At 46.1% G+C, this 25,396-nt stretch overlaps 1 protein-coding gene across 6 annotated transcripts in view; it reads right to left on the bottom strand.

The window, feature by feature from the left end:
• Positions 1–25,396, bottom strand: part of NCAM1 (neural cell adhesion molecule 1) — a 533,904-nt gene that overhangs the window by 151,406 nt on the left and 357,102 nt on the right. For all 6 annotated transcript variants that reach the window (XM_030220520.1, XM_030220521.1, XM_030220525.1 and 3 more), the window contains 3 exons: positions 12,474–12,624; positions 10,581–10,765; positions 10,171–10,267 (listed from right to left, as the gene is read on the bottom strand). In XM_030220520.1, the coding sequence (XP_030076380.1) occupies positions 10,171–10,267; positions 10,581–10,765; positions 12,474–12,624 (433 nt within the window). The remainder of the gene's footprint in view (positions 1–10,170; positions 10,268–10,580; positions 10,766–12,473; positions 12,625–25,396) is intronic.

Raw genomic sequence — 25,396 nt, 5'->3', positions numbered from 1 at the left:
TAAAGTACCTGGCGAGTTTCAACACAAATAAATGCAAAGTGATGCGGGTGGAAAAAAATCACATGCGGGTCAATCAGTATTCAGCTGCCACAGTAAGCATTTTTTATTATCTGTGCAAGAGCTCCTAGACCTAATTACTCAAGTAACCCTGAATTACCCTAGTTGGTGATCATGGGAGCCTTCAATCTACACATCAAAACCCCAGATACCATCACAGCTGCCTTTCTGGACACGATGACAGCACTAGGATTTACACAGGTGATCAATTCTCCAACCCACGAAAAGGGTCACATACTAGACCTGGTATTCTACAAAGGGGTGGATATCCCAGAATTCTGGGATAACAGTATTGAAATAACACCCCTATCACGGTCAGTCCATTTTCTAATTAAATTCTCCCTAAGTGACCACCTGAAACAAACGGCATCTCCCAGCGTTTGGAAGGAGATCAGAGACAAAAAAAAAAAAGCTAACCGTTGAGAATTTCCTAGAGGCCTTGGATTATCCACATGTAGATGAAAAGACAACAGTGTCAGAACAAGTTGACATCTGGAATACATACTTAGCCAAGACCTTAGAGAAAACAGCACCACTAAAAAAGGTCTTATGCCCCACTCACAAACGCTCACCTTGGTTTTCTCCAGAACTTCGGATACTTAAAACGCGAAGGACGAAAACTGGAAAGGAGATGGTGCAAATCTCACCTGGATGAAGACAGGCTAAACTGTAGGAAGCACATGGCAAAGTACCGCCAAGCCTTAATAGCAACCAAAAAACAGTATTTCTCTCAATGCATTGCACAGGCTACCAATTCAACCAAGCAGCTGTTCAGTATAGTAAACAGCCTACTGCAACCCCCACAACAAAACCAGCCTCCCCAGTCTAAACTGAACTGCAATGATTTTGCTGCATACTTTGCAAACAAAATTAAAAGTCTCCACCAGGATTTACAGGCAATCCCACCCAGTGCCCAACCAGTCAACCAGGGGTGCACAAACTCGCCCCCTCCTAACAGAGACAGATGGAACACTTTTAACCTAATGACAGAGGAGAGCCTTGATAAAATCCTATGAGACCTTCGACCAACTACCTGCTCCCTCGATCCCTGCCCATCAAAGATAGTGTAGCAGGCAAGTATGGGCCTTATAGAAGGCGCCACAAAAATTGTGAACACCTCTCTTTCTAATGGGCAACTACCAACAGCATTAAAAAGGGCAGTGGTTTGCCCTCTGCTGAAGAAAAACAACCTTGACCAGGACAAACTTGAAAGTTACAGGCCAGTATCCAACATCCCGTTTCTAGGGAAACTCATAGAACAAGCAGTCTGTGTTCAACTTAATGAATGGCTAGAAAAGAGTAACTGGCTAGATCCATGTAATCTGGATTCAGACCCGGTCCTCGTATCCCTGCTAGATAATCTTCACAGAAACCGAGACTAGGGATTTGCCTCGATGTTAGTACTGCTAGATTTCTCAGCAGCTTTTGACACTGTGGATCATGATATCTTGCTAGCACGACTGACAGAAACAGGTATCAATGGTACAGTACTTGCCTGGTTCAGATCCTATCTATCAGACAGGCAACAATCCATAATGTTTGGCAGCAATTCACCACCACCATGGTGTACCACAAGGATTAATACTGTCACCTATTCTGTTCAATATCTACCTCAAGCCACTAGCTGAGCTGATTCGGTCAATGGAATCTATGCAGATGATGTGCAGCTACTCATACCAATAGAACCTGACTTACCTACAGCCTTGAATAAACTGATCACTTGTCTAATATCAATTCAAGAATGGGCTAAACACAACAAACTTTGCCTGAACCCAAGTAAAACCGAGCTTCTCTGGGTCCTTAAAACAAGTGGATACATACCGGACATCAAAATCCCTTTTGGGAAGTATGAACTCCTCCTCAAGTCAGGAACCTTGGAATACAGTTAGATTCAACACTTACTCTGATTCCCCAAATCCAAGCAACCTTCAAGAGCTGCTTCTACTATTTGTGACAGCTACGCTGCCTCTCTCCTTACCTTGAGAAGGTAAATCTTATCCCAGTTGTGAATGCCATGGTAACATCAAGACTGGATTACTGCAATGCACTATACAATGGTCTGACTACAAAGGGCCTGCACCAGCTCCAGTTGATTCAGAATGCAGCAGCAAGACTCATAGAAGTTTGCAAGCGACGTGACCACATCACATCATTTTTGCAAAAACTTCACTGGTTACCAGTACAATACAGGGCTCAATTTAAAACTCTATGTCTGATCTTCAAGGCCCTGAAAGGAAATGGCCCCCAGTATCTGAAGAATAGGATGATCCTCCACACACCGCCAAGGACACTAAGGTCCTCCCAAGGACTTTCACTAACTACACCCTCTCTAAAAGACATTACACGATGTTATACCCGCAGGCGAGCCTTCTCCGGAGTAGCCCCCACATCCTGGAATGCATTTCCTGAAAGGCTCCGCTTAACACAAGACTATCTATTTCAGGAAGCAGGTGAAAGCTTGGCTCTTCAACCAAGCCTTTAATGGAAGAAGTAACTAACTTGTTAGTCTCACTCACACACACAAGGACTGACTCGGGCTGCACATACTGCAGCAGGACATGTTTATCCACTCCTAGCCTAACTGAGATAATATTTAACCATCTCTCTGACCTCCTGCGCAACTTTCTTCAAATTAGTGACCTTACTTTCTAATTCTTCCTACTTTCTTACTCATCTATATGCTACAACTTTGCCTTACCCTTCACTACCAATTATACTGTTCTATTACGTATTGTGTTGTCATTGCAAGTAGTATACATGCCATATTTTGTATTGTTACTTGAATATTTTTACTGCTGTAAATGCCTATTGTTCATGTTTGATCTATTCTTACTGTACACTGCCTTGAGTGAGTTCCTTCAAAAAGGCGGTAAATAAATCCTAATAAATAAATAGTGCAGAAAATCAAAGCTTGCAAAGCTCTTAACTTCTTTTCCCTGCCCTAAATCCCCCATGACCACCCACTTTTTATGTTCCTAAATGTAAGAGTTTGGTGAAATTTGGAGTATTAATTTATGCATTCAGGCCTAGTTTCAAAGAGGCCAATTTATGAGCATAACTCTCAATATTAGGAGCATAAATCCTTTGTATATCAAGTCCTAAGTGCCTAATATTAAGGGGCCCTTTTACTAAGTTGCGGTAAAACGTAGACCTAGTGCATGTCATTCCTGTGCACTGAGGCTATTTTTATCGTGTGGGTAAAATGGATGATTTTTCTATTTCCAGCATTAATAGAAATAGTTTCCCATTAGTGTGTGGTCATTAGCATGTGAGCACTGACCGACACCTATTTTGTAGACAGTAAGGGCTCACACACTAACCATGCCCTAATTGGTTAGCGCGCAACAATGTACCTACGCTAACCGATTAGAGCAGAACACACCTAATCTCCGCCCCACGACCTGGCCCACCCCAGTACTAAAAATACATTTTATTTTTTTAGCACGGGAATGCTGACATGCAAAAATTACAGCATCACACCCCACAATAAGCCCTTTTTTGCTGTGGTAAGCACGCGTTAGTGCTTACTGCAGCTTAGTAAAAAGGACCCTAAGGTAGGCATCTAAATCTTCTGAATATTGGCCTGAGACTTTCTTATAGTTACTAGTTTGACATGAGAACACTTCTGTGGAAAAATGATGCTGAGGTGAGCCCTGCCTATGATGCATTTATCATCTTCAGCATCTTGTGGTGAATTCACTTCCCTGTATAGGGATAGGGGATGGGACCTGATACACTACCTTTCTGTGGTTACGATAAAAATGGTTTACATATTATATACAGGTACTTATTTTGTACCTGGGACAATGGTACCTACCCTACCTGAGATAATATTTAACCATCTCTCGGACCTCATGTGCAACTTTCTTTAAATTAGTCACCTTACTTTCTAACTCTCTTACCTATCTATATGTTCCATCTTTGCTTATACCCTTCCAGTGCACATTTTGTAGCAAAAAAGGTGCCGGTACTCAAATGCCAGGCACCATTCAGGGGTTGGGTGATTACTGAGGGACCCGATCCACAATAGCCAGGCCCCCTGCAACCAGTCACAGAATCTATGACAAGGCAGAATTGGTGTGTAGAGCCTGAGCTTTTTCATTAAAACTTGGGGACCATGAGTCAACTTTAGCAGACAGTGGAAAAGGTGCCAGTACTCAGTAACCCCTAAAATAAAGCCTTGCACCCTTCACTGTTAATTAAAATGTTCTATTACGTATTGTGGTGAAATTAGGCCTTACCTGCTAATTTTCTTTCCTCTAGACCCTCCAGACCGGTCAAGACGCTTGGGTTATGCTCGCCTACCAGCAGAGGGAGACTGAGAACACTAACTTCAAACTATGTACATATAACCTGTGCCTAGCCACCTGACGTCAGTATCCGCTTAGCAAAGCAGAAAACCAAAAACCTGAAAACGAGAAACAAAACCCCTGTACCTGGAAAACCAATAGTCAAACACCAACAGTGTGCTTCCACAGACGGAACGTCCAAACGTCCCGCTCTGTACTGTTTTAGAGTCAAAGAAATTCTCTCCGACCACACTAAACTTGAAAGAATAGTCATAGCAGAACACGGCTCAAAATCACTTCTGATAATACACACTTCTGATAATACACAGGGCGGGCTCTTGACCGGTCTGGAGGGTCTAGAGGAAAGAAAATTAGCAGGTAAGGCCTAATTTCACCTTCCTCTGCAACCCTCCAGACCGGTCAAGACGCTTGGGAAGTACCAAAGCAGTAGAAACTTAAGGGTGGGACCCTCGAAAAGCAGAAGACAACACAGCCGCTCCAAACCGAGCATCCTCTTTTGCCTGAACATCAAGTCTGTAATGCTTCACAAAGGAATGGATGGAAGACCACGCCGCTGCCTTACAAATATCCTGCGGAGGAATAAAACTACTTTCCGCCCAAGAAGCAGCTACCCCCCGAGTAGAATGAGCCTTAAGCACCGAGGGCACGGCACGGCGTTTCAACAAGTACGCCGACGCAATGGTCTCCTTCAACCACCTAGCCAGAGTAGCCTTGGAAGCTGCTGCCCCTTTTTTGGGACCTCCAAACAACACAAACAACCTATCCGATGCTCGAAAATCCTGCGTTCTGCGCAAATACGACCGTAAAACGCGCCGTACATCCAACTTAGCCAGCCAACGTTGCGTAAGGTCCCCAGCGCGATCCCCCAACACAGGCAAGGAAATCACCTGGTTGACATGAAAAGCCGACACCACCTTAGGCACAAAGGAAGGAACCGTCCGTAAAGTCACTTTCTCCTTAGCAAATGACAGAAAAGGCTCCCTGCAAGACAGAGCCTGAAGCTCTGAAATCCTACGCGCCGAAGAAATGGCCACCAGAAAAACCGCCTTCAAAGTAAGATCCTTACATGTAATGGATGCCACGGGTTCAAACGGAGGTGCCACTAACGCCTCCAGAACCAAATTTAAATCCCAAGGCGGAACCAACGGACGACGAGGCGGCCGAATCAACTTCACTGCCTTCAGGAACCGCCCCACATCAGGAGAAGCCGCCAAGGAAACTCCCCGAATCTTACCTCTAAAACAAGACAAGGCAGCAACCTGCACTTTCAGGGAAGAGAGCGACAGTCCCCTCTCCAAGCCATCCTGCAGAAAATCCAAAACTTCCACCACCGAAGCACGCAAAGGGACATAAGCCCGCTCTTGACACCAGTTCTCGAAGGTGCGCCACACTCTCACATACGCCAAAGAAGTAGACCTCTTGCGAGACCGCAACATCGTATCAACCACTCTGGGTGAAAACCCTTTCTTTCTCAACCGGTGCCTCTCAAGAGCCAAGCCGTAAGCAAGAACGGAGAGGGATCTGCCATCTCTATCGGCCCCTGAACCAGTCGCACCCGAGGCCCCAAAGGAATCGGATCCTGCACCAGTAACCGCATCAGATCTCCGTACCACGGACGCCGGGGCCAATTGGGCGCTATCAGAACCACTAATCCCGAGTGACGACCGATCCGCTGTACCACGCGGCCCACCAGCGGCCACGGCGGGAACACGTAGAGCAGCTGCTGAGGTGGCCACGGAAGCACCAACGCGTCGATGCCCTCGGCTCGAGCATCCCTTCGACGACTGAAGAACCGAGGGACCTGCGCATTGTCGGCCGACGCCATAAGATCCAACACTGGCCGACCCCACTGCAACACTATCTGCTCGAACACGGAGGGAAGGAGAGCCCACTCTCCGGGATCCAACGTATGCCTGCTCAGATAATCTGCACTCACGTTGTCCACCCCTGCCACGTGTCCCGCTGACAGACTCTGCAGATGAACTTCTGCCCATGACAGCAACTCCGTCGCCTCTACCGCTAACCCGGGACTCTTTGTTCCCCCCTGTCGATTTACATAAGCGACGGCCGTGGCATTGTCTGAAAGAACCCTGACTGCCTTGCCGTCCAGAAGACTCTGAAAAGCCCGAAGAGCCAACCGAATAGCTCGCGTCTCCAGGCGATTGATGGACCAACTCGCCTCCTCCAACGTCCAACGCCCTTGGGCCACCTGACCCAGACAATGCGCCCCCCATCCTGACAGACTCGCATCCGTGGTCAGCACCACCCAGTCTGGCGTGTCCAACGGCATGCCCTTCGCTAGATTCGGAGAGAGGAGCCACCAGCGAAGACTGCCCCGAGCCACCTCCGGCAGGGAGAGCCTCTCCTCCAAACTCTGAAACTGAGGAGACCAGCGAGACAACAACGCTACCTGTAACGGTCTCATGTGGGCCCTGGCCCAAGGTACCACCTCTATTGATGCCGCCATCAGACCCAGCACCCGAAGATACTCCCGCGCCGACGGCGCCCTCTGAGCTCGGAGCTGCCGGATCTGAGACTGTAGCTTGGAGATGCGAGACGCTGTCAAAAACACACGGCCTCTCTTCGTGTCGAATCGGACTCCCAAATATTCTAGGGACTGCGACGGAACGAGGTGACTCTTGGCCAGATTGACAACCCAACCGAGCGACTGCAGAAAGGACACCACCCGACCGGTGACCTCCTCGCTCTCTGCTTTTGATTTGGCTCGAATCAACCAGTCGTCTAGGTACGGATGGACCAAAATGCCCTGCAAACGCAGCGCTGCCGCCACCACTACCATGACCTTGGAAAAGGTGCGAGGCGCTGTCGCCAGGCCGAACGGCAGAGCACAAAATTGAAAATGTCTCCCCAACACCACAAAGCGAAGAAAACGCTGGTGTGCCTCTAGGATGGGGATGTGCAAGTAAGCCTCCGTCAGATCTAAAGACGTCAGAAACTCTCCTTCCTGAACCGCTACAATGACCGAGCGCAGCGTCTCCATTCGAAAGGAAGGAACCTTCAGAGCCGCATTGACCTTTTTGAGGTCCAAAATGGGACGAAAAGCATCCTCCTTTTTGGGAACTACGAAGTAGATGGAATAACAACCCGTACCTCGCTCTCCTGGAGGAACCGGAACTACTGCTCCTAACTCGACCAGACGCGCCAAGGTCTCTCGCACTGCTCTCGCCTTGCGCCTGGAATGACAAGGGGACACGAGAAAGAAATCGGGCAGAGGACCGTCGAACTCTAACGCGTAGCCGTCTCGCACAATCTGCAGTACCCACTGATCTGAGGTGATCTGGACCCACCTCTGGTAAAACAAGCGCAAACGAGCCCCCACGCGAACCAGAGGTTGGGCCCCCACACCATCATTGCGAAGGACGGGACGCTCCGGGCGTTCCCGACGAGGAACCTCGCCCTCCACGGCGGCCACCTCGAAAGGACTGAGTTCTTTGGAAAAAACGACCCCTAGTCCCCCCGGAGGACCTGCCAGGCCGATATCGTCGAGCTTCCTGAAACCGTCCGCGCACCGCGGACCCCCTAGCAGCCTTAGGACGAAGCTCCGGAAGACGAGGAACCTTAGTATCACCAAGACCCCTCACCAACTTATCCAACTCTTCCCCAAAAAGCAAAGAACCTTTAAACGGCAGCGAACACAGCTTTGCCTTAGAAGCAGCATCAGCCATCCAGCCCCGCAACCACAGGGCCCGACGAGCAGCCACCGCCAGGGTCATGTTCTTAGCCGAAGCCCGTAACAAATCATACAGTGCATCAGCCATGAAGGACGACCCCATCTCCAACCTTGCCAAATCTTGAACCATTGAGGCCCTATCAGCCGGCGGGCTATCCAGCAGCCGCTCCGCCCAGCGGAAACAAGCCCGGGCCACCAGGCCTCCACAAACCGACGCCTGCAGCGCCAACGCAGACAAATCAAAACTCCGCTTGAGAAACGTCTCCAATTTCCTGTCCTGCGGGTCCCGCAACGCGGCCCCCCCATCCACCGGAATGGCCGTAGCCTTAGTCACAGCCGTCACCACGGCATCTACGGTTGGAGGCCGGAGGGAATCTCTATCCTCCTGCGGAAGCGGGTACAACTTAGCCATGGCCCGAGCCACCTTACACTGATCTTCTGGAGAACGCCACTCTTGGGTAATCATTTCTCTCAGATCCGCGTTCATAGGGAAAGTGCGAGATACCTGCCGAATCCCCTTCACCAAAGGATCCTGCGACCCGGCTGTCACTGGAGCTGACGCCTCAAACTTGAGAGTCGATGACACCTGCTCAATAAGTTCTGCCAACTCATCGCGGTGAAAAATGCGGACCACCGAAGGGTCCTCCCCAGGCACAGCAAGCTCCTTCTCATAACCAGCCAACGGCCCCTCATCCTCCTCCAGGGGACTAAAATCGCCCTCTGACTCCGGAGGGGAAAAACTTTCCATGTCCTCCGACCACTCCAAACGTGGTCTGTTAACACTGGCACCCCCCGTCCCAAGACTAGGGGGCTCTGCTCGCGTCGGCCCCGCCTGCCAGGCCTGGAACAAAGACCAAATAAAATCCGGCGGGAAACCCATCCGACCAGGACCGTCCCCCCCAGAAAAACCGGACAACTGACAGCCCAAAGGTCCTCCGACCAACTCCGGGCCTTGCGGTGCCGATTCCAAAATGGCGGCGGTTCCCGCCAAAATCGGGACCGCCGCCACGCTACCAGCCTGAGACACTGCCGGCTCTGGAGGGCCCGACGCGGGAACCTCCGCCGCTAACACCGGCGGAGCGGAGGAAGAAGACTTCGGTTCGCCACAGAAACGGCAAGAACCGCCAACAACTTCAACCCCCCGGCGCGCACAAAATCTACATCGTAGCGGCTTTCCCGCCATCGCGCCTAAACAAACAGCTGACAGCCCACTCACCAGAAGCCTGCAAAACAGCGCCCCAAAGCAGCTGAACACCCCTGGAACCCCAGATTGCAGCTCGCTCAGCTCTCCACACCGCTTGGGCCTTCGATCTGTGAGAGATCTCTTTCTTTTTTTTTTTTTTTTTTTTTTTTTCCAACAAACTTTATTGCAGCCTGAAATTGAGCCCTGCTGCTGCTAAAACTAAACGGCACTCAAGGCTGCAGCACAGAACTGCAGCCGAGGCACAAAGCTGCCCAAACGGGAGAGCCAGTTAGGGGGAGGGACCCGGCCACCCGGGTGTGACACCCCAAAGGGGACAATGGCAGGCCCCACCGGACCCACCAACCCCCAGCACACTAAAGTCTTCCAGGCACAGAGGATAAAACTGAAAAACAGACCAAAGAAGCTCTAAATAATCTCTGAATCCTACCAGACCGGACAAGCTGCACAGGTTGCTTGTCTACCCTCTGCTGAGACTGAGAAGATACTGACGTCAGGTGGCTAGGCACAGGTTATATGTACATAGTTTGAAGTTAGTGTTCTCAGTCTCCCTCTGCTGGTAGGCGAGCATAACCCAAGCGTCTTGACCGGTCTGGAGGGTTGCAGAGGAAGTTGACATTGTAAGTAGTATACTATGCTATACTTTGTATTGTTATTTGAATATTTTTACTGCTGTAATTGCCTATTGCTCATGTTTGATTTATTCTTACTGTACATCGCCTTAAGTGAATTCCTTCAAAAAGGCGGTAAATAAATCCTAATAAATAAATAAATGGAGGGTTAAGTGACTTGCCCAGAGTCACAAGGAGCTGCAGTGCGAATTAAACCCAGTTCACCAGGATCAAAACCCACCGCACTAACCACTAGGCTACTCTTCCACTCAACACACTAATCCAGGAATCCATGCTCACCTGCTTGAACAAGCACAAACTCAAAAGAATCCTGGCCAATCCTGTTTACAGCTGTACAATTATAATTCCCAAAATCATTCCCAGAGTCCGGGGTCACCTGCAGGAAGAGAGAGTGCCACAGTTAGACTGTACAAGATAAAGGATAATTCAGCCTCTACAAGAGATTAAAGCATTTGTGTTCCCTCAGTGGAAACCAGGACATTGGCATTATAAAGTAACCAGACACCTTTGCACAAAAGTGGTAGTTAAAGTGCACAGTAGGTGAACGAGGCTGAGCAAATATGAACTAAGCATTGTATTTGTGCAGCCAAAAAGCCTCATGTTTATACTGTGACTTTCAGAAGTAGGGTTCCTTATGGGACAGCAAATAAAGCAGTGGCTGGACTAACTGTGACGCTGGCCGCTCTCACCTCCAGATAGCTGGCTGATGGGGTGTTGTAGATCTTAATATTACTGTAGTTGGAACTGGGGAGCATCTGGCCATCTCGAAACCATGAGATGGCAGCACTGGGATAAGCAGACACTTCACAGGTGATATTCACAGCATTCCCTTCCCAGGTATACACAGTGACAATTCCCTGCAGTTTGGGGGCATCTGGGGGTCAGGGAGATGGAAGGAAAAGCATATATAATTAGTACTGGTTTAGCAGACAGGGTCTTCTTTCTCCTAAAGGTCAGATGAGTGCTGCTGCATGACACAGATGCTTAGGCTTATTCCAAACCCCTAGGCACAGCATGGATGTTCTAGACCCTGAAACCTGTGCCAATCAGATGACTACGGGAATTATAAAATTATGCTGCAGCCAATCACATGCTTTTTAACTTACACTCACATGAAGAAGACTGATATGATGTTATGGGGAGGGCCTTCTTAAGTTTGTAAACTTGCTTTTATTTCATACCACATCCACAGTCCAGTTCTTGTTTAACTTTATTGACTTCATAATTTTTTTGTTATTTGTGAGAAGTCTTCATTAATCTTTCAAACTTTACAACAGAGCTCTTAAACAAACAATCTTCACATTATTGCATGGAAACCTCAAGCAATTTATATACCCAATGTTACATTTCGCTTTCACCCCATTGTTTCAGCACTGTACCTTCCTAGACTTCAGCAACTTTATTACATTTTGTTTGTTATTTTTCCCCCCTCGCAGAAAAAAAAAACAACCCCCCCCCCAAAAAAAACCCCTCCCTCCCCCCTCGATCCCGGTTCCCTCCTTTTAGCTAAACCTTTCTCTAGTCCTCCACACTCAATGACTGCATTCACACTCTTAACTTAGTTAACTGCATTTACAAAGAACTGCCATATAGAATGCCATTGTCCTGTCCGATGTTTTCATTGACTTCATAATTTTAAAACCATTTAAAAAGTCAACTCACAACCGAAAAATGAACCATCTTCAAATATGTTAAAAATCCTTTTAGAATTGGTTTCAGGTGTATTTGAGGAGATAGAAAGATTGCATTACAGCTTATGTAGTTCTGATTCTGGAAGGATAGCTAAGGCCTCTTATAAGCATAAGATGATCTGTTGCTTTGTAAGGGAGAGGGGATGGAACTTGATATACTGCCTTTCTATGGATAGAATCAAAGCGGTTTACATATTATATACAGGTATTTATTTTGGGGCAATGGAGGATTCAGGGACCCTTTTACCAAGCCGTGGGAAAAAGAGCCCTGTGCTGGCGGCAGGGGCTGTTTTTCCCGCGCAACAGGGCCCTTTTTGCTGCAGCAGGTAAAAAAGCCCCCAGCACACATGGCCATGCGGTAAGAGAACTCTTACCGCATGGCCATGCGACGGGGAGCCCTTACTTCCACCCACTGGTGGCGATAAGGGCTGCTGCGCTAATCCAGCGGTAACTGGGCTGCACGCGGCGATACCCAATTACTGCTGGGTTACCACTGCGCAAGACATTTCCGGGGGTTTTCTTTTTCCCACGGAAATGGCGAGTGCTCGGGGCGGCAGTCCCAAAAGAGCAGTAAGCCCGTGCTGGGCATACCACTGCTCTGTAAAAGGGCCCCTCAGTGACTTACCCAGAGTCACAAGCAGCTGTAGTGGGACTTGAACCCGGTTTACCAGGATCAGACCCCGCTGTACTAACCACTAGGCTACTCCTCCACTCTAGTGTAGTAGTGTTGTGATCTCAGGATAATACAATCAGCAGACAGTCACAATGCATAACTGAGCTCTGTTTTTCCTATAATATCTCTCAACTATAGGAAAAACAAACTTCTACTTTTATTTCAGTTTCTTTCTGAAACAGTTTCCAAAATGACCAGAAGTGATGAAGAATCCTTACATTGCACTTCAAGGTACATAGTTTGGGAGTCCTGTCCGATGGCATTGCTGGCAGTACAGATATATTCTCCGGCATCTGTGTACTGGATGTTCCTCAGTGTTAGCGAAGATACCCGGGCATGACTACGTACCACAATGCGGCCATCCAGTGTCTACAGGAGAGAAAAGAACACCACAGGTCAGCAGCTTGTGTATTGCCCCATAACAACATCAGCCTAATAGATAAGCTTGGATAAACCATAGTTGGTATTTATGAGTCTCAGCGTAAGTTACACTCTTCTCAAGAGTTTGATCCAGCTGCCCTCCTTGAGTTCCATTAGATTAAAGAACACCAAAAATAGGGAACTTTCCTATGCTAGTGCACTCTTATGTAACTCTAGCTATTTGTCATTCCAGAAAGCTCTGAAGACTTGGGGTCCTGTTTACTAAAGTGCCCTAGCGTTTTTAGCTCATGCACAAAATTAGCGCGTGCTGTGTAGGTGCCCACTGGAATATTGTGGACGCCTACACAGTTAGCATGTGCTAATGGTCAGCGCACGCTATAAACGACAACACGCCTCTAGCACAAATTAGTAAACAGGACCCTTGGTTGTTTGAGAAGACTTACAGACTGGATTTACATTAAATGCATTTTTGCATGCTTTTATTGACATTAATATCTGCATATTTTATTTATTTATTTATTTATTTATTTACAGCATTTATATCCCGTAGTTTCCCACCCAGGGGTAGGCTCAATGTGGCTTAGAACAATCTACATAAAACACACAACAAGGCAGAGTTCAAACAATCAATGTCTTAGAAGTAAAATGGTAAGGGTAAAAGCGAGGTAGAGAAAAAGAAAAAGAGCAGTGGTGATTAATATGACACCGGGATAAAGAGAGTTCAGAAGTTAGAGGCGCCAGGCGGGAGCGGCGCATAAGCTTTGACAAATAGAAAGGTCTTGAGGCGCTGTTTGAAGGTGGGGTGATCAGGAGTAAGTTTCACCAGTTTAGGCACATCATTCCACAGACGAGCGCTAGTGTAGGAGAAAGCTGATGCATAGATGTTTTTGTATTTAAGTCCAATATATACTGGATAATGAAGGTTTAAGTACGATCGCACGGATCTGTGAGAGTTCCTTGGTGGCAAGTTGATGAGGGTGTCCATATATGCTGGGGCTTCGCAAATTTCTGAAGACATATTTCTTCAACAAGGCCTACAATGAGAACCTACAGTCCCACTAACCCACTTCACCAACCCATTCAGTTATGAAAGCCCACCTTCTATAAATACCCTAATAAATCCCTTCCTTCTTCTTCCTTCCCTTAACTAATCTCTACACAATACTAACTATACTTGATACACTGGAATAACTATTTTATCAATACTAAGTAAGCCACTTTGAGCCTGCAAATAGGTGGGATAAGGTGGGATACAAATGCAATAAATAATAATAATAATAATAGATGATTTTATGCACCAGAGTACAGAGTTTAAAAGTGATATGGTCCTTCACAGGAAGTCAGTGCAGTTTCTCTCGGAGCGGTCTTGCACTTTCAAATCTAGATGCACCATAAATTAGCCTGGCTGCCATGTTCTGAGCTGCCTGTAGTTTTTTCTAGAGCACAGCCCGGCACCCTGAGTAGATGCCATTGCAATAATCAAGACAGCTAAGAACCAGTGATTGCACTAAAGTGCGAAAGACGTTTCTAGGAAAATATGGTTTTATGCGCTTAAGTTTCCAGAGAAGAACATGCTTCTGATGGTAGAGGCCGTATGTTGCTCTAGCGTTAAGCATCGGTCGACTATCACTCCTAGGATTTTCAGGGATTCAGAGATTGGGAGGGCAAGCTCAGGAGTAATTAATGCTGGAGGTGCGTATTTGTTATAGGGGGAGGAGAGAATAAGGCAATGGGTTTTCTCAGTGTTGAGCTTGAATTGAAAGGAGTTGGCCCAATCGAGCATGGTGTGTAATCCGAACCTTATTTCCTTATGGATCTCACTGAGGTCTGTTTGAAAAGGAATGGAGATAGTGATGTCGTCAACATAAATAAATGGATTGAGACCAAGTTTGGATAGGGCGGTGGCCAAAGGAATCAACATGATGTTGAAGAGTCAGCGAAAGTGGGGAGCCCTGTGGCACACCGCTGGCGGAGCCTTCCAGAGAGGAGATAAACTTGATATCTTAGAATTATTTATGTTTTGTTTTCAGTGTTTTTTAATCAATTTTTTATGATTGCTTTTTTAATTGTATACTAGTAAAAAAAGGCCCGTTTCTGGAGCCAATGAAACGGGCGCTAGCAAGGCTTTCCAGTGGCCCCCTCCCCACCCTTCGTTGATGTGGGTGAATTGCTCCGCCTCCGCCCTCAACGTCATAACGTTTGACGCAAGGGCAGTGAATTACTCCGCCTCCGCCCTCAACGTCATAACGTTTGACGCGAGGGCGGGGCCCAGAGACTGTGATTTTCGAGGCTTCAGAGCTTCGAACATATGAACCTTGGCTTCAGTGACGTCAGCAGCCAATAGAACGTTGAGGGTGAGTTTTATATATATAGATTATATTTTAATTTGATGTTCAATTTTTACTCATTTAAACCGCTTTAGAACAAATTTGTCATAAGCAGTATATCAAATCAATAAATCAGATTAAATTAAATCCAGTTTTAGATCTCCCATGATTAAGAAGAAGCTATACCACAAAAGAATAATAATAAAAATTTGCTGCCCAACTGCACAGTAGGATTCACCTGAGCTGATCTGGCTTCCATTCTTTGTCTCTTTTTTGTTTCTTCATTTTTTTTTATTTTTATTAGGCAACTGCCTACCACCTGACTAACTAAAGAGTGCAGGGAGTAGGGAGGTGAGAGGCCAGTCCAGAAACAGGACCAGGAAGTCCAAAAACTGAAACTCCTTACAAGCAGAAACTCTACAGAAATGACTCTAATGCAATACCCCACCCCCACCCCCAAGCAGAGGCCCAAACCAAAACCTGGAAACAAAAAAAGAAAAACCCACCTCTAACCAGACTGCTCTACCAACATTCCTGGGAGTTGGCAGAAGGTTCCTCTCTATGAGGGAGGGTGGCTCTCAGATTGTTGCCCTGGGAGGATGGATCCATTCCTCCACCAGGGAAAACAACCTGGCCCTGGGAGCTTAACCCAGGATCTGGCTCAATCAGAGAAAACAGCCCTGAAAGCCACCCAATCTTCCTGCTGCACTACTTCAGATGTCCACCATCTACAAGAGACAGCAAATACACTGGCAAGTTCCTACACTGCATGTATCCATATACTACTGATGCCCAACAAAGTATTAAAGTGTGTTCTGTTTCTATTTGCTGGCATGGTTAAAACCATATGCCTAGTAGTTGAAAACGAAGCAGAATTTTCTCAACGAATCTGCATCCTTAGCACTGTGGGAATCTGAAAACTGTTCCAATCTGCCATGTTCATATCTCAAAAAAGATATAGCAGAATTAGAAAAGGTTCAAAGAAGAGCGGCTAAAATGATAAAGGGGATGGAACTCCTCTCATATGAAGAAAGGCTAAAGAGGTTATGGTCGGCTTGGAAAAGAGATGGCTGAGGGGGGATATGATTGAGGTCTACAAAATCTTGAGTGAAGAACAGGTAAAAGTGAATCAATTTTTTACTCTTTCAAAAATATAAAGACTAGGAAACACTCAACGAAGTTACATGGAAAAACTTTAAACAAACAGGAGTTAATATTGTATCACTCAGCAAATAGTTAAGCTCTGGAACTTGTTGCCAGAGGATGTGGCAACAGCGATTAGCATATCTGGGCTTTAAAAAGGTTTGGACAAGTTCCAGAAGGAAAAGTCTATAGTCTGCTATTGAAATGGACATGGGGGAAGCTACTGCTCTCCCTGGGATTGGTAGCATGGAATGTTGCTACTCTTTGGGGTTCTGGAATGTTGCTACTATTTGGGTTTCTGCCAAGTACTTGTGATCTGGATTGGCCACTGTTGGAAGCAGGATACTGGGCTAGATAGACCATTGGTCTGATCCAGTATGGCTATTCCTATGTTCTTATGTAATGAATCATTAAACCTTACTCATATAAAGAGTAGAATCAAGTTTATAATATATAGTTAAAGTCAATGAAACATGACTTTGTTAAGACATTAAAAAACCAGTTCTACAAGAAGTCCTTACATTTATCTGCCAACTATGCGCTTAAATGTACAGAACCCTGACATTTTGTTTGGGTACCTAAGCGTATCCCACAAATTGGCACTCAAATGGCATTGCACATATTTGTAAGGGGGACATTTATATGGTTAAAGCATGGGTGGACCACATGTGAGGCAGATATTTAGGTTGGCAACTTACAGAATTCTGTAAGATGTCTACATGCCTGCTACACTGAGATGCCTCCATTTACACCAGGTCTATGGCAGATGTAATGGAGGCGGCCAAATGTACACTGGTATCCTACATGGACACTGGGGTGCCCAAGTATCCACACAGAATAGGCTCTCACACCGTATTACTGAGGCAAGTGGAAGCACTCTGAGGTACAATTGCCCCAAACTGTAGAACATAAAACAGAAGTCACCCTGCTCATGGTGTACACTGTTAAAAACTCATTATTTGCTGCTATTGAGCCCTCTTGTCATTGACTTAAAAACATATTTCAATTTTAAATTAGCATTGAAATTCTGCCATTCTAGATGACTGATGTTATATTCAAGCAGCATTCTCATGCTAAAGAGAATAACTTGTGGGCATATCACGTGTCATGCTGAACAAGATTGAGGTCAAGGGATGAAGGACACAAGTACATATGAACTGTCGTATTCAGTGTAAAGCACAACTAGTTAGTCTCAAAGCTAAATTACGGAGGAATCATTTTGAAGGATTTTCTGGATTTACACCCACTCCGACACAAACACAGTATCACAAAGTACATTCATCAGTCAACTACATTCAAGTGAAGTCAAGACAAAACCATAATAGAAGGCAAGTTTGCGCCTGATAGCATGCTACATTTACACAGCTGGTTACTCACTGTCTTCCTCAAAAAAAGATTGGTTGGTTTATCATATCGCTGGAGCAAGAGCCAGGCATCTGCTTCCCTGGATTCTTTGAAATATAGGACCTCACCAGCAAATACATATTAGAGTCAGAATGGAGGGAAGCAATCTTTGCTTTGTACCTTCACTATTTAGACACTTATCATGGTAAGACCACACTCCCACACCCTCTTATCTCTGCAGAAAATGACTGCGAAGATGAAACTAATTTTCCCATTACAGGGCAAGTTTCCATTAATCTGAGGTCCAATTATACTTCATGAGCAGAGCCTTAGATAAAAAGCCTTCTTACATCATGACTTGGGCTTTAATACAGCAGCTGTCCGCTTCCCAGGTAACAAAGCTTTTAGCACCTGTCGATGAGAATAATGCATCTTTTATGTTAATAACCCTACTGATAATGGAAGACTTTCTCTCCTTGTATACTATCTGGCCCGAAAGCAAAGTCAAGATTATAGTCACTGGCGTAAACTGACATAATTGTTCAACTATTATTTTAGCAAGAGTGTCACTTATGACTAATTATTCTTCCACTAGCTTATCAGACTATATAGTTATCACAAACTTCTCAGAAGGCATATAGGTGAGACCCCAATTATGTACAAAGCAAATTCCTATATCCCATTCACACAGGTGGGAACAGGGAAGCCGCATCTCCCTACTTGGTCTCCCTCTTCCTACTGCCAATATGACTTCCTTAGTGTCTGTTGCCCCCCCCCAAAAAGTAAGGGGACAAACGACACCTATTTCCTCTCAACACAGTTATATCAACACATCTTTATTATTATTATTATATTACAACTTGTTAGATTACATATACCAAACAAATGGATCTAAGCATGTGTACAATACACTAAAATAGATTATAAAACATAAAATAAAACAGGGAAAAGGAACGCCATAAGAAAATAGGATAGTACACTTTCACACAAGAACAGAACATTCAGCTAAAATCAATCAAAGGTTACTCCCTGTAAGCAGAGCAGTTCCACCGCTAGGTTCCCTTCATCACTTAGAACAGCCAACTGAAAAGAATGAGTTTTCAATAATAATTTAAATTTAATGAAAGATTGTTCATTCCAGATCTGGCTAGGAAAGTCATTCCATAACCTTGGGGAAAAGAAATAGAATATGCTGTGCCCTGTCATTTCATAGTGGGTAATCTTAGGATGGGGGAGTACCAAACGATTAGAGTCTAAAGAGCGAAGGGTATGAGTGGGTGTATACAGAATCATTTTTGAAGCCAAGTAAGAAGGAAAACCCAAATAATAAGCCTTATGAGTAAGAAGAAGGTAAACTTGCATCAACCGAATTACAGTACTCAAACTGGGGAATCAAAAGAGCATGTAGTGTGGTATGCAGAGGGGAAATCAAGAAAATCATGGACACAATGGAGAGTGCAAAACCTGATTTTAAAATCATTGAGATTTGTTTAAAAAAAGGTAAGTTTAGAGCCAACCAAATATCTAAACAGTGGAAATTATCAACTGTTGAAATGGGAAATCCAAATGGCCCTGTGCTCAATATTCAGCTACATCTGAGCAGAAAGATTTTGATAAAGTGGATACCATAAAGGACAATTCTATAATCAAGGTGCCTGCATTTATGCAACCCTTGTACGTGTAAATATATAAAATACTTGCATTTACATGCATTAAGGTAGGAATTCTATAAATGGCGCTGAAAGAAACAGGAACTAAGCGCTATTCTATAAAGGGCACAGAGAGTCAAGCCATGGCGGGGAAGCAGGAATCCTTCTGTAAGTACCACAAGAATTGCAAAGCTTCAGAGGGCCAGGAAAAAGCAATTGATGGGCTGGGTTCTGGCCCCCAGGCTGTAGGTTAGACAAGCTTGCCTTACAGAATGCTGCGCAGCCAGATGCATGCATAAATTTTAATGAGTGCCAATTAACATCAATAATTGGTTGTTGACACCCAATAATTGATGGTTAAGAGCTCATTAACCAATTAATTTGTGTGCGCGCTGCCCGGTTACCGCCGGGATAGAGAAGGAGCCCTTACCGCCACCCCAGTACTAGACATATAAATTAGACTGTTAAATCAAAGTAATGGCAAGCCTAAATTAAGAAGCATAACCCATTGAATTCCTAAATTTATATGAATTTTCAGCTGAAAAATCAAGCTCCTAAGTTTGCGATTGTTTTTCAAGAATCCCCGCTCGGTCTGCAACAAACTTTCCTTCACCCATGATCTCTTAATCTCCCGTTCCCTTCAACTGCTCGCCCTAACTGAAACCTGGCTCACCCCCGATGACTCTGCCTCAGTCGCGGCCCTATGCCATGGAGGTTATCTTTTCTCCCACTCTTCCCGCCCAGTTGGCCGCGGAGGAGGCGTCGGGTTACTACTTTCGCCCTCTTGTAGTTTTCAACCCCTTCTCCTACCGCAGTCTCACTGCTTCTCATCCTTTGACGTTCACTCCATCCGTCTATTCTACCCACTGCCACTCAGAATTGCAGTCATCTACCGCGCCCCTGATAAGTCCCTCTCTTCCTTCCTTACCGACTTCGATGCCTGGCTCTCCGTTTTTCTTGAACCCTCATCCCCGTCCCTCATTCTTGGAGACTTTAACATACACGCTGATGACCCATCCGACTCTTACGCTTCTCAGTTCCTCACTCTGACCTCTTCCTTCAACCTCCAACTGAGCTCCACCACCTCTACTCACCAAACTGGCCATTGTCTTGACCTCGTCCTCTCCTCTACCTGCTCATCCTCCAATTTCTATGCCTTAGCTCTTCCTCTCTATATAGTTATCACCTTCACACTTCATCACCCTCCCCCTCAGTCCCGCCCTACACTAACCACTACTTCCAGGAATCTCCAGGCTGTCGACCCCCCCACCCTACCCTCTAGTATCTCTAATCTCCTCCCTTCCATCATGTCCTCCGAGTCTGTCGACGAAGCCGTCTCCGCTTACAATGCCACTCTCTCCTCCGCTCTGGACACCCTTGCACCATCCATCTCCCGTCCCACAAGGCTTACTAATCCCCAGCCCTGGCTGACCCCTTGCTTCCGATACCTTCACTCCTGCGCCCGATCGGCTGAACGCCTCTGGAGGAAATCTCGCACCCATACCGATTTCATTCATTATAAATTCATGCAATCCTCCTTCCAGTCCTCCCTATTCCTTGCCAAACAGGACTATTACACCCAATTGACTAATTCTCTCAGTTCTAACCCTCGTCGTCTCTTCGCCACCCTTAACTCTCTCCTCAAAGTCCCCTCCGCTCCCACCCCCCCCCCTCACTCTCTCCTCAATCGCTGGCTGACTACTTCCGCGACAAGGTGCAGAAGATCAACCTCGAATTCACCACCAAGCCATCTCCTCCTCTCCACCCTTTAACCCACTCCCTCAACCAACCAACCCAGGCCTCCTTCTCCTCTTTTCCTGATATCACCGAAGAGGAAACCACCCACCTTCTTTCCTCCTCGAAATACACCACCTGTTTCTCTGATCCCATCCCCACCAACTTACTTAACACCATCTCTCCTACTGTCACCCCCCCCCCATCTGTCATATCCTCAACCTCTCTCTCTCCACTGCAACTGTCCCTGACACCTTCAAGCATGCTGTAGTCACACCACTCCTCAAAAAACCATCACTAGACCCTACTTGTCCCTCCAACTACCGCCCCATTTCCCTCCTACCCTTCCTCTTCAAGATACTTGAACGCGCCGTTCACAGCCGTTGCCTTGACTTTCTCTCCTCTCATGCCGTCCTCGATTCGCTTCAATCCGGCTTTCGCCCTCTACACTCAACAGAAACGGCACTATCTAAAGTCTGTAATGACCTGTTCCTTGCCAAATCCAAAGGTCACTACTCCATCCTCATCCTCCTCGACCTATCCGCCGCTTTTGACACTGTCAATCACAATTTACTTTTTGCCACACTGTCCTCATTTGGGTTCCAGGGCTCTGTCCTCTCCTGGTTCTCCTCTTATCTCTCTCACCGTACCTTCAGAGTACATTCCCATGGATCTTCCTCCACCCCCATCCCGCTCTCTGTTGGAGTTCCTCAGGGATCTGCCCTTGGACCCCTCCTTTTTTCAATCTACACCTCTTCCCTGGGCTTGCTGATCTCATCTCATGGCTTCCAATATCATCTTTATGCTGAAGACACCCAGCTTTATCTCTCCACGCCAGACATCACTGCGGAAACCCAGGCCAAAGTATTGGCCTGCTTATCCGAAATTGCTGCCTGGATGTCCAACCGCCACCTGAAACTGAACATGGCCAAGACAGAGCTTATTGTCTTTCCACCCAAACCCACTTCTCTCCCGCCACTCTCTATCTCAGTTGATAACTCCCTCATCCTCCCCGTCTCATCTGCCCGCAACCTCTGAGTCATCTTCGACTCCTCCCTCTCCTTCTCTGCGCATATCCAGCAGATAGCCAAGACCTGTCGCTTCTTTCTCTGTAACATCAGCAAAATTTGCCCTTTCCTCTCTGAGCACACCACCTGAACTCTCGTCCACTCTCTCATTACCTCTCGCCTTGACTACTGCAACCTACTCCTCACTGGCCTCCCACTTAGCCATCTATCCCCCCTTCAATCCGTTCAGAACTCTGCTGCGCGTCTTATCTTCCGTCTGGACCGATATGCTCATATCACCCCTCTCCTCAAGTCAGTTCACTGACTTCCGATTAGGTACCGCATACAGTTCAAGCTTCTCCTACTAACCTACAAATGCACTCGATCTGCAGCCCCTCATTACCTCTCTACCCTCATCTCCCCTTACGTTCCTACCCGAAACCTCCGCTCACAGGTCAAATCCCTCCTCTCGGCACCCTTCTCCACCACCGCCAACTCCAGGCTTCGCCCTTTCTGCCTCGTTTCACCCTATGCTTGGAATAAACTCCCTGAGCCAATACGCCAAGCCCCCTCCCTGCCCATCTTCAAATCCTTGCTCAAAGCCCACTTCTTCAATGTCGCCTTCGGCACCTAACCTTTTACCTCTACTCAGGAAATCTAGACTTCCCAGCTTGACACTTCGTCCTTTAGATTGTAAGCTCCTTTGAGCAGGGACTGTCCTTCTTTGTTAAACTGTACAGCGCTGCGTAACCCTAGTAGCGCTTTAGAAATGTTAAGTAGTAGTAGTAGTAATTCTAATAAAATGTTTATGGGTCAAAAAATGTGATCTTCGCCCATGTGTTACTAAAATTAATGGTGAGCCTTACGCTTTACTGCTAAATGTTTGCTTAAAATACAGAATTTAAGGTATGTTTTATGACCCTAATCAACTTTAATTTTTTCTTGATAAGATTTCTTTAGGATAGAATCCTTTATGTGACTATTAAATGTATGACTGTTTTTGTGTATTTGTTAGTGGAAGCACTAAGGCTTTTTTCCTTGACTTTATTTCCTGCAAACGTATCTTTCAGTAATTTTTCTGTATGACCTCCTAATTAGGAGACTATCAGGCTTATTTTCGAAAGAGAAGGATGCCCATCTTTTGACACAAATCGCAAGATGGGCGTCCTTCTCACAGGGTCGCCCAAATCGGCATAATCAAAAGCCGATTTTGGGCATCCTCAACTGCTTTCCGTCGCGGGGATGACCAAAGTTCACGGGGGCGTGTCAGAGGCATAGCGAAGGCGGGACTTGGGCATGCCTAACACATGGACATCCTCGACCCATAATGGAAAAAAAAGGGCGTCCCTGACAAGCACTTGGACGACTTTACCTGGTCCTGTTTTTTTTTATGACCAAGCCACAAAAAGATGCCCAAACTGACCACCAGAGGGAATTGGGGATGACCTCCCATTACTTCCCCAATGGTCACTAAGCTCCTCCCACCCTAAAAAAACATCTTTCAAAATCTTTTGTGCCAGCCTCAAATGTCATACTCAGGTCCATCGCAGAAGTATGCAGGTCCCTGGAGCAGTTTTAGTGGGTGCACTGCACTTCAGGCAGGCGGACCCAGGCCGATCCTCCCCCCTGCCTGTTATACTTGTGGTGGTAAATGTGATCCCTCCAAAACCCACCAGAAACCCACTCTACCCATATCTAGGTGCCCCCCTTCACCCGTAAGGGCTATGGTAGTGGTGTGCAGGTGTGGGTAGTGGGTTTGGGGGGGCTCAGCACACAAGGTAAGGGAGCTATGTTTCTGGGAGCAATTTATGTCCAATGCAGTGCCCCCTAGGTTGCCCAGTTGGTGTCCTGGCATGTCAGGGGGACCAGGGGAATGCTGGCTCCTCCCATGACCAAAGAGCTTGCATTTGGTCATTTCTGAGATGGGGGTCCTTGGTTTCCATTGTCGTCGAAAATGAGAAACTACCAAGTCTAGGGATGACCATCTCTAAGGACGACCTAAATTTCAGGATTTTGGCGTCCCCAACCGTATTATCGAAACAAAAGTTGGACGTCCATCTTGTTTCGATAATATAGTTTTCCACGCCCCTTCACCGGGATGTTTTGCGAGGACATTCTCAGCAAAACTTGGGCGTCCCTTTTGATTATGCCCCTCTATGGGGCCCTTTTACCTAGCTGCGGTTAAAAACAACTACCTAAGGTCACACTCAGGTGTCCCGAGTAGTTTCAGGATCGGCGCAGACTTCCCATGCGCAACAAAATAGATTTTATTTTTTAGCACTGGGGGGGGGGGGTGTCTAGGGGCAGAGAGGGGGTGTGCTAATCAGTTAGCATAGCTACACTGCCGTGCACTAACTGATTAATGCGTGCGCCCTTACCACCTAGAAATTAGGAGACAGTAAGGGCTCATATGCTAATGGGGAAAATAGCCCGTGGACATTAATAGTGAAAACTGAAATTGGGCCATTTTACTGCCATGCTAAAAGTGGCCTCAGCAAGTGGAAAAGCACCACATTGAGGACAGTGCTGGACATTTTTTAGCAGAGCTTAGTGAAAGGGCCCCTATGAGAGGATATTTGCTTTCTGGGTAATTTACTTGGATATTTTTTCTTCTATATTTTGTATTTTTTTCAGTTTATCCTAGTGTAAATTGCTTGCTGATAAATTTTCTAGGGTGATTTTCAAAGCAAAAGCATGCAAGTACTTCTGTTTTGAAAATTCAATAAAGACTGCATAATGAAAAGTAAGGGTCAGATATAGATAGATAGATAGATAGATAGATAGATAGATAGATAGATAGATAGATAGATAGATAGATAGATAGTTTGTTCTGACCCTTACTTTTCATTGTGTACTCTTTATTGAATTTTCAAAACGGAAGTACGTGCATGCTTTTGCTTTGAAAATCACATTTTATGGTGAACTTAAGTCCTTCGTGAAAAATTACACACATATGTTTGAATTTTCAAAAGTATGCAAACCAAGAGCAAATCCCTTCTGAATCCCACCTTTGGGAACACTTTTCCTCACTGTGTGCTCTTACCTGTATACCAGACAAGCAATTTTCCTAGTCTATTTCTATAGGTAAAGCGCTACTTTAATTATAGACAGGGCTTTAAATATTAACATCTTCATCTAATTTGGAATGATGGAAATCCAAGTCAGGCCTGCTAGGATAAGAACTTTTAATTAGAAAGGGACATTAAATTAGAGATCAGTCTAACTGCTCAATGGAACCTATAGGCATAAAAGACAGACACATACTTCATCCGAGACAATCAGGCTTCTGCACCCATCACAGGCTCAGAGCTGGACTGAAGAGACCCGAGTTTAACACCCCCAGAGACTGTAAAGAAAGGAAACAAGAAAGGAAAAGAAATCCCTGCCTGACCAGCGTCTAACAGAGAATTCCTAGGCACAGAAGAGGTAGCACAGTTGTTCTTATTATTAACCTCTAAAAGAGAAAGAAAGAGACTAAAGGGCTCGCTTCCTACCTGCTGGGAGACTGAGAAAATACTGAGGCTAAGGTCACATGGCCAGGGCTCCTATTGGCTCT

The sequence above is a fragment of the Microcaecilia unicolor genome, chromosome 12 (assembly GCF_901765095.1).
Source record: "Microcaecilia unicolor chromosome 12, aMicUni1.1, whole genome shotgun sequence".
Lineage (NCBI taxonomy): Eukaryota > Metazoa > Chordata > Amphibia > Gymnophiona > Siphonopidae > Microcaecilia > Microcaecilia unicolor.
The sequence above is the reverse complement of the archived record's forward strand: the minus strand, read 5'-3'. Positions and strand labels throughout refer to the sequence as shown.